At 36.8% G+C, this 13,433-nt stretch overlaps 2 protein-coding genes across 2 annotated transcripts; one reads left to right on the top strand and one right to left on the bottom strand.

Annotated features, from left to right (window-relative positions):
- The first annotated feature begins 3,180 nt into the window (after window positions 1-3,180).
- LOC103321420 (phosphoglucomutase, cytoplasmic) lies at window positions 3,181-8,524 on the top strand. The gene is made up of 18 exons (XM_008223215.3): window positions 3,181-3,540; window positions 4,127-4,208; window positions 4,422-4,477; window positions 4,802-4,915; window positions 5,019-5,081; window positions 5,230-5,346; window positions 5,456-5,556; window positions 5,683-5,742; window positions 5,831-5,930; window positions 6,035-6,192; window positions 6,267-6,362; window positions 6,592-6,655; window positions 6,780-6,861; window positions 6,967-7,142; window positions 7,229-7,305; window positions 7,488-7,620; window positions 7,998-8,114; window positions 8,199-8,524. The coding sequence occupies exons 1-18, from the start codon at window positions 3,460-3,462 to the stop codon at window positions 8,268-8,270; spliced, it is 1,749 nt and encodes a 582-aa protein (XP_008221437.1). The 5' UTR covers window positions 3,181-3,459; the 3' UTR covers window positions 8,271-8,524.
- Window positions 8,525-9,480: 956 nt separating this feature from the next.
- On the bottom strand, window positions 9,481-11,771 carry LOC103321436 (Plant invertase/pectin methylesterase inhibitor superfamily). Its single transcript, XM_008223236.3, has 2 exons — window positions 10,737-11,771; window positions 9,481-10,370 (listed from the first exon to the last, which is right to left on the bottom strand). The coding sequence occupies exons 1-2, from the start codon at window positions 11,662-11,664 to the stop codon at window positions 9,679-9,681; spliced, it is 1,620 nt and encodes a 539-aa protein (XP_008221458.3). The 5' UTR covers window positions 11,665-11,771; the 3' UTR covers window positions 9,481-9,678.
- Between the last annotated feature and the right edge of the window lie 1,662 nt (window positions 11,772-13,433).

Here is a 13,433-nt window from a genome sequence, read left to right as displayed (position 1 = left end):
TTCGATTTTATTGTTTTTGCTTTTTTTAGAAATGTTGAAATCTGGTTTCCTACATGGGTTTCAAAATGTGCATCGTTTATTCTTTTTTGTTTTTATGAATCTTTTGTTGTTTCTAATCAATTCTTGATCATTGTGAAAAATTAATAATTGTTTTGGTGGTTTATTTTTCATTATTTTGGTCTCTTTTTTTCCAGGAACGACATAACTTTTATTTGGGTGTTTTAGATTTCATAGTTTCATGCCTTTTTATTTTATTATATATATATATATGTTACAAATTATTAGTACACCAGTATTTTGTCTCTCTCATAAGTATACTTCCAATTTATTATAATTTTAAATAAATAATTTTTTTAGGACATTTCTTATTGAGATGGGCGATAATAAACTAAACTCACACTTACTACACAGATACTGAAACTCGAACCAAAAACATTGTCTCAGAGAGTAATTACTCAAAACCAATACACTAGTGGGTCCTTTGCTTTTAAAAAAAAAAAAGTTATTTGATGAAGAAAATATATTGAAAAAATAGGGCTTAATTTTTTTTTTTTTGGGGTAAAAAACAAGGGATTATATATATATATATATATATATATAAAGCAAAAAACAGAGAATAGTGTAACATTTAAAATACCAGAAAATATTTTTGTTTAATGCAAACATTAAGAATTGAAATTATTAATTAAATTAGGATAATATGGTAAATTCACAATTTTTATATTATTAAAAAAATATATGATAATGGATCCTATTTTTATGCAACACAACTACCCATTATCTTTTTTAATTCTAAAATAAATTTAAATTTTTTTAAAAAGGAATATGGCATTAGCAGAAGCGCTTGAGGAGAGGCTAGTAATTGATTAAAAGAGTAATGCTACACTTGCCACATTTATATCCCACATTTTCATACCACCTTATGTGGCAGATGAAGTGGACAATCACATCAATTAAAAAGTGTCAATAAATTATAAAAGATAAGAAAACTTTAAATTAATTTTAATTGATGTGTTGTCCACCTCATTTGCCCCATAAGGTGGTATGAAAATGTGGTATACAAATGTGGTAAGAGTAGCATTATTTTAAAAAAAATTAGCCCATTCCTAAATATTTATGAATCTGCCATTGTATGTTAAAAATGATGAGGTGGCATGAATGGGACCTGCTCTCTTGTTGAAATGTATGCCATATGTGAGAAAAAAATAATAAAATATTTTATTTTAAAAATTTTAACAAAAAGGAAAAAAAATTACTTCTCTCTCTCTATCTGACCCCTTCCCCACTGCCCCACCCACCCATGACAAAGCCCAGCCCTCACCCTCTCTCTCTCTCTTTGAGAAAAAAAATTTCATATGATGCAAAACATTCTTTTGGTATTTGGAGACTTTTTGTTTCCCAAATCAAATAAAACAAGATAATTTCATTATTTTTGTGGTGAGAATTGAGAAATAAAAAAATAGAGGCTGAGAAATTTTGGTAAGGGATGGCGGGTTCTGTAATTTAGGGTAACAAAAGGAAGAGTGTGGGAGGGAGGTGTTAGGATGAAGGATGGGTGTGTTGAGAAGTTTTAGGAGAAGGTGGTGAGGGGAAGGGCAAGTGGGGGTAGGGGCTGATGAGTTAAGGGATGGTGCCTGGTGATATCTAATTGGGTTGGGAAGAATGGGGAGAGAGAGAGAGAGACAGAGAGAGAGAGAAATAAAAACATATTTTAAAATATTTTAAAAATATTTTTTATTATTATTTAGTAGACGTTGAGCTTTTATGGTGTACATTTTAGCAAAATAATAGGTTTCCATTTGTGCCATGTTAGTATTTTTTTTTTTAAATATAATATTTAACATAGGTACCGGTGGGGGCAAAGTAAACTACCAAACTTTGATAAAGGGACACTCTGGGTCACTTTAACTTTCAATGAATAAAGTGAGATTTGACCATAATTTTATTGGGGTACTATAGTAAATAAGCCTAATAACAATAAAAAGGAAGTAAATAAGCCTAAGAGCATCTTCAGCAGACTCTTTATCCTCTTATCCCTAGCTACTTTGGCTAAAAATAAGGAAAATCCTCCTTCCAGCATACTCCTTACTTGGCTATTTATTTTGGAGAATCAATTTTTGGCTCTTTACATCTCACAAGAAGGAGAAAGAATTTGGCTAGAAGGAGAGAGATAGAGACATTTGGGAGGTTGGTGGGGATTGGGTTTCTACTTTTCTTTATAATATATTTGATTTTCAAGAGAAATAGGGAGAAAGAAAAAGAGAAAATAATAATAAAATATTAAAGATTAGTCAAAATAGAGAACATTGCTAGAGGAAACACCTTTTAAGTGGTATGTTATAATAACTTTCTAGCTATTTTAGCCAGAATTTGGCCAGGATTTGGAGACTCTCCTAGAGATACTCTAAGAGCATCTACAATGGGCTCCTTAAACCACCTCATTAGACAAATTTTAGAGATGAATTGTAAAAATACAACTCCAACCATGCTCTCTATCCACCTCATAAAATATGAAGATTTCTAGGAGCTCCTAAATTTGAGGAGAGAGAAAGGATTCTTAGTGGCTCCCTATAATTTAATGCTGCTTTATTTAATGAGTATTTAAAATATTTATTTAATGCTAACTATTTTTTATTTTATTTTTTTAATAGAGATGGACCAATAAAAAAAGAGTTATAGCATTTATGACTCTCTAAACTAGGGAGAATGATTGAAGTTTAAATTTTATAGAGAGCTCATAAAATAAATTAAATATGTTTTTAACTAAAATTTAACTAAAAAATAGAGAGAATGATTGTGGATGCTCTAATAACAATAAATAGAAGAAGTGGTGAGTTGAGTTTTCAACCCATTCAAGAGAAGACTGGACTGGACTGACACTGGCGGACCCAGATTAATAATTGTTTTAGTGTATGGACTTCGGCCCATCTTTTTTCGAGTAAATATGGAGCCGGGAGTTGGGTACTTGGGTTGCAAAGAGCAAATAATAATTATTTGAAAGTAGTTGGGGTAGTGAAGTCAAAAAACACAACTCATAAATAAACCGTGGGAATCGCGCTCTCTTTGCTCACAAAACCCGGCGGTAAAGATCAACGGCCACCTGATTAGAAAGACAAAAATAAAAAAAAAGGATCAACGGCCAAAACTATAGTATTAATACGTGACACCTGGGGAACATTTTAGAGTATTCGCACAAACATCATCCGACCCATATTCGTCGTTCTCTTCGCTCCCACCTCCCAGTCTCCCATCTTTTACGTGTATCACTCTCTCACTTCTCTTCCGCGAAACAAAATTAAAATTAGCGTAAATCCTACAACGTTGCCACCTTTCTTTTCACTATAAATCACTCTCTCTCTAAACTCGATCTCCAACCTCTGAGCCTCGCCTTGTATCTCTCCCTTTCTCTGTGCTTTGCGTGCTCCGTTTTGAATCGCGGTTTGTTCTCAGGAAGCAAAAATGCAGTCGGGCCAGGTTAAGCGGGTCGAGACCACGCCTTTCGAAGGCCAAAAGCCTGGAACCTCTGGTCTCCGCAAGAAGGTTTGTCTCTCTCGCCTTTTCAATTTCATAATCAAGTATTTTCTTCATGAATTTTGTATTCTCAAAGCTGGATCTGTTGCGCTTGATCATTCTTGCACTCTGTTTTTGCAATCAAATTTTCGTTGTTTTGATTTCGTGAATTCTCGCATTGTTTTCCGGTGCTTTGCTATTGCTAGATTATTGGATCGGTGCCTGAAATTGCAACTGTTTCAGTCTGATCTCTTTTCGATCAAACCGATCCGTTTGCTGCTTGCGTCGAATTTTTAGATCCATTTTAATTGGTTTCTCTTTTGATTAGATCTTAGTTATAGTGTGGAATAGAATTCCGGAAGTGGCTTCCACCATGTTACTGGTTTTATTCTAACATGTAATCTGCCTTTAGGATTGCTTCAGTGCAAATCCAATAGGATTAACTTTTGTTTTTCTAAAAACTGTAAGGACTGTATGTCTAAGCACTATGAGACTAGAGATTGCCTGTTAGAAAATGCATGCCTTTTTTGAAGCTACAATACACTCCTTAGATTGCTTTGATTACTGTTTGTTTTTCCTTATTCATTTTAGTATTATGCTGGCTGGAACTTTTCAGGTGAAAGTTTTTACGCAACCCCATTACTTGCAAAATTTCGTTCAGTCAACATTCAATGCCCTTCCAGCAGATAAAGTTAAAGGTAGGTGTTACTGAACTTGGCCTTTTTTCTCTTCAACAAAATTGTGTAAGTTGTCCCCACTGCTTCTCATTTATATGATTTCGAACTAAACATGCGTATATTTATACTGGTTTATTCCCCGTTGCTTGGTTTGAATTTTTATTGGCTTAGTTTCAAGTGTTTTTGTGTTCTTTGAGAGGGTGTCATTAACTTATCATTTTTTCACCCTTGTAGGTGCTAGAATTGTTGTATCTGGTGATGGTCGCTATTATTCAAAGGAAGCTATTCAGGTAATTTTACATTCCATGATGTTTCTGAACTCGATACTGTTTTGTGATGTTATACATGTTTTGCACTTACTCTGGTAAGCAAGGAAACAGAAAATGTTGTTTGGATCTGGAGACCTTGGGGTTGGCTGCAATTGACAAGGGTTGGGCTTGTCAAGGCCACCCACTGGAGCCAGCTGGAATCTTATTCGGAGTTCACTACTGTTGGCTCCCCTTTTCTTTTTCATTTTTTTGGTGGCGGAGTCGATGGTTTATTGCTTCTTCTAATATAACTTTTTGTGAGAAATATAATGTCTTCTATTTCTAATATGTTTTGTTGATTGACAGATCATAATTAAGATGGCAGCAGGCAATGGAGTAAGAAGTGTTTGGGTTGGTCAAAATGGGTTGCTTTCAACTCCTGCTGTATCAGCTGTCGTACGTGAAAGAGTTGGTGCTGATGTAAGTTATATTAAGTTAAGATCTAGCCCTTTTACTACTACTACTGCTACTGGTATTACATTGGTATTGCGACCTGTTTCACTTGTTTGTGGTTTGAATACAGGGATCAAAGGCATCAGGAGCATTTATACTGACAGCAAGTCACAATCCAGGTGGCCCAAATGAGGTACATGATCCCTGCCTCAATATACTTGTGTTATAACTTATATTGAGTTAAGAACTTTTCAATATAACTTTCAACAACTTATACCACAATTTTTTTGCTTGATATCTATTGGGAACTTATCATATTCCTTTTCATGTCCTTATTGCAGGATTTTGGGATTAAATACAACATGGAAAATGGTGGACCTGCTCCAGAGTCGATCACTGACAAAATATATGAGAACACGACAAAAATAAAGGAGTATTTGACAGTCGAGCTCCCTGATGTACTCCATCAAATCTAAGCTCCATTTCTTTATTTACTTAAAATCTTATTACAAAACTACTGCACTTTGAGTTCCATTTATTGTAATGATCTTTCAATGTATGCGACAGGTGGATATCGCTAAAGTAGGTGTAACCACCTTTTCAGTGGATGGAGGAACTTTTGATGTTGATGTTTTTGATTCAGCAAGTGATTATGTGAAGTTGATGAAGTAAGCTTACCTCTAAGAAGAATCTTCTGCCTGTGTGAATTTGGTCACATTTTTGTGATCAATACCATATGTTTAGCTTAACGTCAGGACACTATTCCTTTGACTCAAGTAATTCTCGTTTTCCAGGTCAATCTTTGATTTTGAGTTTATCCGGAAGCTGCTATCGTCTCCAAAATTCACATTCTGGTATGTAGATGGCCCCTTATTTTCATTTTCTGTATTGCAACAGTTCTTACCACTGGTGGTGTGACCTGTCTCTGTTGTCATGTTAAAGTTATGATGCGCTACATGGAGTTGCTGGAGCTTATGCAAAACGTATTTTTGTGGAAGAGCTTGGTGCAAAAGAAAGCTCATTATTAAACTGCGTACCCAAGGTTTTTTTTTTATGTTTGAGACAACTTTTCTTCGCTCACTATGCAGTCTAAAATTAATGTATCCATATAGTTCACCCTGTTTTGCTTGTAAATCATGCAAACAGGAAGACTTTGGAGGAGGGCATCCAGATCCTAATCTGACCTATGCAAAGGAGTTGGTTGCACGAATGGGATTGGGTAAATCAACTACTCAAGATGAGCCCCCAGAATTTGGTGCTGCTGCAGATGGTGATGCAGATCGTAACATGATCCTCGGTAAAAGGTAGCATCAGCCTTGTGAGTGTAATTCTAATCTTGTCCTTCACTTTCATTCATAACTTTATCTTATTTTCTTAGGTTTTTTGTTACCCCATCGGATTCCGTAGCCATCATTGCTGCAAATGCAGTTGAAGCCATACCTTACTTCTCTGCTGGTCTGAAGGGAGTTGCCAGGTAGTTTATTGATCTTCTTAGCATTCAGTCTACTTCACTCTAGAGCTACATAAATTTGTTTGAAGTGTTTTTTTTTTCCTTTTCATAGACTATTTGTGGATTTCACAACTTGGCAACATATTTTTGGCGTTTGAATAATTTATTTATGTTTTTAAAAGTTTGTATTTTGGATATATATTTTCATGCCTAGCTGTTCTTGTTTATCATCTTTTGACTTGTCCACTTGTAGGAGCATGCCTACCTCTGCTGCCCTTGATGTTGTAGCCAAACATTTAAATTTGAAATTTTTTGAGGTACTCTTACTCTCTCTCTCTCTCTCTCTCTCTCTCACACACACACACACACACACACACACACAACCCTATGCTTCTGGGTGAATACACCATTAACCTTTTCAGTATCTACTATATACTCCAGGTACCCACTGGCTGGAAATTTTTTGGTAATTTGATGGATGCTGGGTTATGTTCAGTTTGTGGGGAAGAAAGTTTTGGAACAGGTCAGTTTTCAGGAAGTGCCTTCTAAAGTAGTTCAATCAACATTTGAATTATTAGAAATTTATACAATCTTGGTGGCAATGTCAATGTTTTGCATCCTTGGGCAGGTTCGGATCATATACGTGAGAAAGATGGTATCTGGGCAGTTTTAGCTTGGTTATCTATACTTGCTTATAAAAATAAGGAAAATCTTGGTGGGGAGAAGCTTGTCAGTGTTGAAGACATAGTTCGTCAGCATTGGGCTACCTTTGGTCGCCATTATTATACTCGATACGACTATGAGGTTCATTAATATTTTAAGGTGTTCTTTCCTGCGTTCAACTATATAATCTTGTATTGCTATTAATTATTATATATTTTTCCTTGAAGAATGTGGATGCAGGTGCAGCAAAGGAACTGATGGCATCTTTGGTGAAATTGCAATCTTCCCTTTCTGAAGTCAATCAGTATGTTTCTTACGCTGCCTTAAAGCTATATTCCTGTATTAGATATGTAAATTCTTCTGTTTTATTTCTTTTTGTCATTTCCCAGACTTTATTTCTTTTTGACATATTTTTCTAAGACCATGAATTGCCTTTCACTTCATTTGAATCCATGGTTTGATCTCTTCTTTCTTTTTGACATACAGGATTGTGAAGGGCATACGTTCAGATGTCTCCAGTGTTGTCAACGCTGATGAATTTGAATACAAGGATCCTGTTGATGGTTCCATCTCAAAACACCAGGGCATTCGGTACTTGTTTGAGGATGGATCACGATTGGTAAGTTGACACAGCTTTTGTTAAATAGCTTAGCCATGGAATTATTGATTATATGTGACAATGGTAGAAGAGGAATACAGCGGTTAAAATGATGCAACCTGTTGTGAAAAGTGTTGAAGTGTTTTATATTTGGTGTTCAAGATGCTAGGTTTCCACAAACAAGGCTTAGATTTTCGATAACATAAATATTTTTTCCCTTGGAGTGATTAACATTTTACATTAAATTATGCGTTTCAGTCTATTTCACTTTTTCGTCTGAAGAACTTTTCTCTGCACGCTTCCTATGTGGCAAAATTCTTTTTACATTTCTAGAGAATACTCTTCCTGGAGCTAACTCGAGCTATTCATTCTTCCACACTCCTTGAACACAATTGCAGGTTTTCCGCCTCTCAGGCACTGGCTCAGAAGGTGCCACAATCCGACTATACATTGAGCAGTACGAGAAGGATCCATCAAAAATTGGCAGAGAATCTCAAGAAGCACTTGGTCCTCTTGTGAGTTAAATATTCATCTTTAAAGTTTATAATCAAACTTTGTGGCCAATTTTTTGGGCTGGTTCTGATTCACTATTTATACAGGTGGAGGTTGCTCTTAAGCTTTCCAAGATGCAAGAATTCACTGGTCGATCTGCCCCTACTGTTATTACATAGATGAACATCTCTAAATTTTTTTTTTAAAAAGGTAACATGGTGCTTCGTTTTGAATATGAAAAAGGACTGGCTTGGTTTCTTCGAATGTGTTAGTAATAAGAACCGTTTTTTTTGTAATTTGGTGGTCTGCTTTTGACTACGGAAGTAAGACGGCAGCAAGGCTGCCGGGAAATGAGAGTGTTGTTGACAAGTAAAACTACTCGCTGATATAATTTTTGACTTTTCAAAATAAATGTGAATTTTAAATTATACTACTCTGCGTTCATATCCAATTCTCGTGAACTTCTTCGACCAATTTGTAATTTACTTTGTGGTTTAGAGCTTATTTAGCTTATAATGGTTGGCACAAATTTTATAATTTCAACCATTGTTATCGTTCATAATAATTATACCCAATCGTTGTTTGCTGATCCGATGCATACGGGTTTCTGTTCTCTTTATTTTACTTTTGTTACAAGCGATAGTTTAATCTGTAATTCGTTGGCTATTGGGGGGAATATTGAAACACAGAACCTCAATGTGGAGATATGAAGACGTTTATCTAAAACTGTTTTTCAGAAAGTAACACATCACTGTTGATTAAGGGGTTCGCACCTTCTGAAGGAGAAACAATCTCATGTAACGGGAATATCACTTTTTGGTATTTCGACCAATAATGAAATCACATGTGGGTTAATTTTTTCACATATCATCAGTATTATTGGTCAAAGATAGCAAAACAATGCTATCTCTCTTATAAGAAAGTTTTTTTTCGCCCACGAAGGAAAAGGAGGCCTCCAAATTAGAGGCCCTCTTTTTGTATAGAATCACGCTAATCACTGTCTTATCTCCACAATTAATATTATCAATGGATTTTGATTTCACCTCCATCTCTTCATCTTAATGCACAGAGAAAGAGAGAGAGAGAGAGAGATTTGTTCTCTTCGTTATAGCTTCGTTTTTGGGACATGTGGCACTCCAGTAGTGGCTGCTACAAGCACTACTTGTACTCCCGCCTGTGACGCATCAAATGGGTCCGTGTGAGGTGGTCTTTGCATATGCTGCTACGTTACTCTTATCAAACGGGTCCATGTGATAGTGCATCTAAAAACTCTTCCTTTTTTTAATAATAATGTTTGCAACTACTTGTGCGTCCAATGATACATTTGTCCTACGTCTGTGGCATTCATCGGATTGGAGGGATAAGGAAAAAGGGCAAAAGAAGGGAAGAAAACAAATATCTCCGTAGATATCATCTTCCAAAAGGTAGCTAACACATGATGCTACTACGTTACAAGTATACACCTTTAAGTCCTTATCCCACCTACACAAGTGACAAGCCCCCCTCTCCCTCATCTACTTTTAAAAGTCAAACAACCTCTCACCACATGCATGCATGATGTATACATATCCATCCACATCACAATTATCACAGACCAGCTGAAAATGGCACTCCGGTGGCCGGAATCCACGATTCTCCGGCCAATATGTTCCCAACTGTAAACTTCCCGGCCTCCACCGCACTCGTTATGACACGATAGCCTGGCCACTTGACCCTCCCTCCAGTGGCAGCACCAGCCCCAGAGTTCATGTACTCACCATAATAAAGTGTAGAGAGGGCGAAGTTTCCGTTCCATGGGAACCAACCAGCCGGGTCAATCAACCCATCTAAATCACTCTTCATGATCACCGTCCTCGAGTACTTTTGCCATGGCCTGCCCAAATAGGTTCTAAACGAGCCTTGCACAGCTCTCAAGTCTGGAGCAGCTGTGACACGCGAGCTATGGATAACAATGCCTGTGTTCTCATTGGCATCGGTCCTCGCCTGTGCTGTGACGGTGTTTACTTGGTTGCTCATTGGTTTTCTCACGTACATGTTGCAGTTTTGGAGCACGGCCGTGGCGTCGCCGCAGATGAAGTCTACGGTGCCGTATACGTCGCACTCACGGTAGAATTGGCGTTGGGCGTATACGTATAAAGTGTCTTGGTAGCCTTTGAAGCTGCAACGGTAGAACACTGAGTGATCCGCGCCGGAGCGCAGTGCCACGGCTTGGTGTTTCTGCGGTCCTGCTGTGTTCTCAAATGTCATGCCCTGAGCAATGAAGCCTTCCCCCTGAACCCCTGGGTTTAATTTAAGTCAAAAATATATGTTTATTAATTTTGTGAATCATTGGATGCATATGTTAGGAGATAAAAACTCAGTTAAAAGGTCATGCGATCAACAAATAAAAAGTTATGTTCCAATTTATGCACATGTCATCTTATGCTATTAATTTTGTCAATTAGTTAGTAATGATTCATTTCAAAAGAAAATGTTGATTGCCTTATCAATCGAACATGACCTAATTAAAGTTGGTCTAGCATCTATTAGTATCTATATATAAATAGGGATTTCACCTAGCATACGCATAAAGCTCTAAACTTAATTAAAATCATGGGGTTAATTATAAGTTGATTTAAGTTGTTAGTGCTTCAAAACAAACGTACCAAAAGTGGCAGAGCTATATGTGGTTGAACCATCTTGGCTATTTCTGTTCCCGGTAACAATGGTTGCATCAATCCCGTCACCAATGAACATGATGTTCTTCATTGTCTTCTTAATCTCAACGTTCTCTTTGTAAACCCCAGCTTTCACGTGTATAACAAATCTTTCAGTGGACCCACTGCGTAGGTTGGCCACAGCCTCAGAAATTGTCTTGTAGTTTCCAGACCCATCTTGGGCTACTAATATATCAGCTTTTGCCCCACCCGCAGTCGAGTGCAGAAGCTTTCGATCAGCAAACGAAACCCATTCCGGGAATCCATCATCTGATTCCGAGAGCAATAAGTGTCGTTTCCCACGAACCTGTTTGCTGAAATGCAAAGCCGACGGTGAAGTTGAGGCCTTGTGTAGCGACAGTGAATTGCTAAGCAGCTTGGACAGGTTGCTTGTTAGCGTGACATAATTTGGAAATGATTGTAAATAAGAATTAGGAATTTTGAGATTGGTGAAACCATTTTGGCAAGTTTGTTGATTAGCAATCGATGCACTTAACCATGTATTGGCGTCTAGGGCGTTGTTGGAGCGAATAGAACAATTGATCTTGTCGACGGTGTCCTCATGGAGCTCCAAACAATCATTCCAAGCCAACTTGGCTCTCTCATCTTCCAGTGAGTTCAAGCTCAAGGATGAGATGAGTTGATGTGCTCCAATGGCTTGGTCCATGGTGACTTTAAGTGTCAAGTCACGAAATGTAGACCTTTGTTCATGATCATCTAGGGTTGATAAGAGGTTGGTGTTGATGAAATGGTTGCACACTTGAGGGTATGGGGTTTGGCTGCAACGTATACTTACAGAAGAAGAGCTATATTGCACCATGAAAAGAGGAGAAATAAAAACAAGAAAATAAGTATTGAACAAAGAAAAGTGATCCATGGAGGGAGGAGGGCTAGCGAGAAAGTTAGAAAAGGTACAGAACTTTTTACGGGTTGAGTTGTGATATCTTAAGAGGGCAACTGAGGCTTCATTTTATAGACCAGAACTTGGCCACTGGAGGGTAGAGTTTACGTGGGTGGTGTACTCGCGCTGTCCTTTTTCTTTGGGGGAAAAAGGAATTTATGGTTGTTTCTGTATGCCAGTTGGAAGGGACTATTTTAGGCCACTAGATATTATGGCATTTATTTGTCTTTAATAAAAAATAAATAAACAAAGAGCGACGACGGTAACATAAGATGGTGGGAGACTCACATATATGCATTGACATGAAAAAATATCAAGAAGAAGATGATGAGACAATTAGAATGAGCCAGCATCTATGCCAACGTTTTAGAGTGTAACACAAGTTCGCAAATGATACACAAGATATACTCTTAAATGTGGGATACGTTTAAATAAGATCGCGGATAATATAATACACAAGAATTACTCTTTAAATCATCAATAATATTACAATATTTATACTTAATATACGCAATATTTACTCTCATAATGTGCAAGACGAGTTTAGTTTACATATCATTCTAATAATAAAAAGGATTTACTTTCTATATTTACATGCACAAGTTATATCATGTGATCGTAATGCAGTACTATATTATATAATAGCTTTTTATCACAAATGGTCCTTCACATTTACGAAATTATCAAGAATGGTCGAGGTTTTTGTGACACTAATAGTCCTTAAAGTTTGGGCTTTTTATCACGAATGGTCCCTGCCGTTATAAATTATGTTAAGTGTGATGTGGAAGATAAGTGGAGCCCACATGTCCAATCACATTGTGACATGTGGATTAAAAATAATAATTAAATAACTTTTTAGTGAAAACTCCTTTTTTCTGCAATTTTTCGTCCCCTCTTCCTTACTCCGTCTCTCTCCTCCTCTGCCCTTGCTCTCCATCTCTTCTCCCTCTGTTTTTTTTCCTTTCCCTCTGCCACCTGCAAGAAAAATTATAGGATATGCAGTTGCTCTCCATCTCTTCTCGCAACCCGCAACCCGTGCCCAACTCCCCTACCCTCTCCCTTTGTTTTTGCTATCCTCCTCTATTTTTTTATTATTTTAAGTTGTTTGAATAAATGTTTGTGTAAAAGGAAGTGATCATTTTGCAAAATATACATAGGGAGAGGGGTGGGTTGCGGGTGGGCATGGGGTGGTTGGTTTCTAGAGGCAACAAAAGAACAGAGGGAGAGGGAAAGCACAGGGAAGAGAGAGGATAAAGAAAAAGAGAGATAGAAAGACAGGGAGAGAGAGAGAGAGGCTAAATGGTTTTTTATTGGATTTTCATTAAAAAAAAAATATTTATGTATTTATTTAATCCACATGTTACGATATGATTAGACATGTGGGTTCCACTTATCTTCCATCTCATACACTTAACAGAATTTATGATGGTAAAGACCATTTGTGATAAAAAGTCCAAACGTTAACGACTATTAGTGTTACAAAAAAACCTTAAGGACTATTCGTGATAATTTCATAAACGTGAAGAACCATTTCTGATAAAAAGACTTATATAATTTATCTTTGTGCATGAAAGTATAGCCAATAATTTATCTCTATACATAAGTATATCTTGGTTGTGTATGAAGACAATGATTGATGATGACCATTGCGTGCCGCATGGGCTATAAAACTGGTATTTTGCTAATTTCCTTTTCTTTAACATACGAGGATTTTTCAAAGTCTTTGTTCTTTCTCTTCTTGTTTT

The sequence above is a fragment of the Prunus mume genome, linkage group LG2 (assembly GCF_029339155.1).
Source record: "Prunus mume cultivar Tortuosa linkage group LG2, ASM2933915v1, whole genome shotgun sequence".
Taxonomy (NCBI): Eukaryota; Viridiplantae; Streptophyta; class Magnoliopsida; order Rosales; family Rosaceae; genus Prunus; species Prunus mume.
This window is presented reverse-complemented; position numbering and strand designations above follow the sequence as displayed.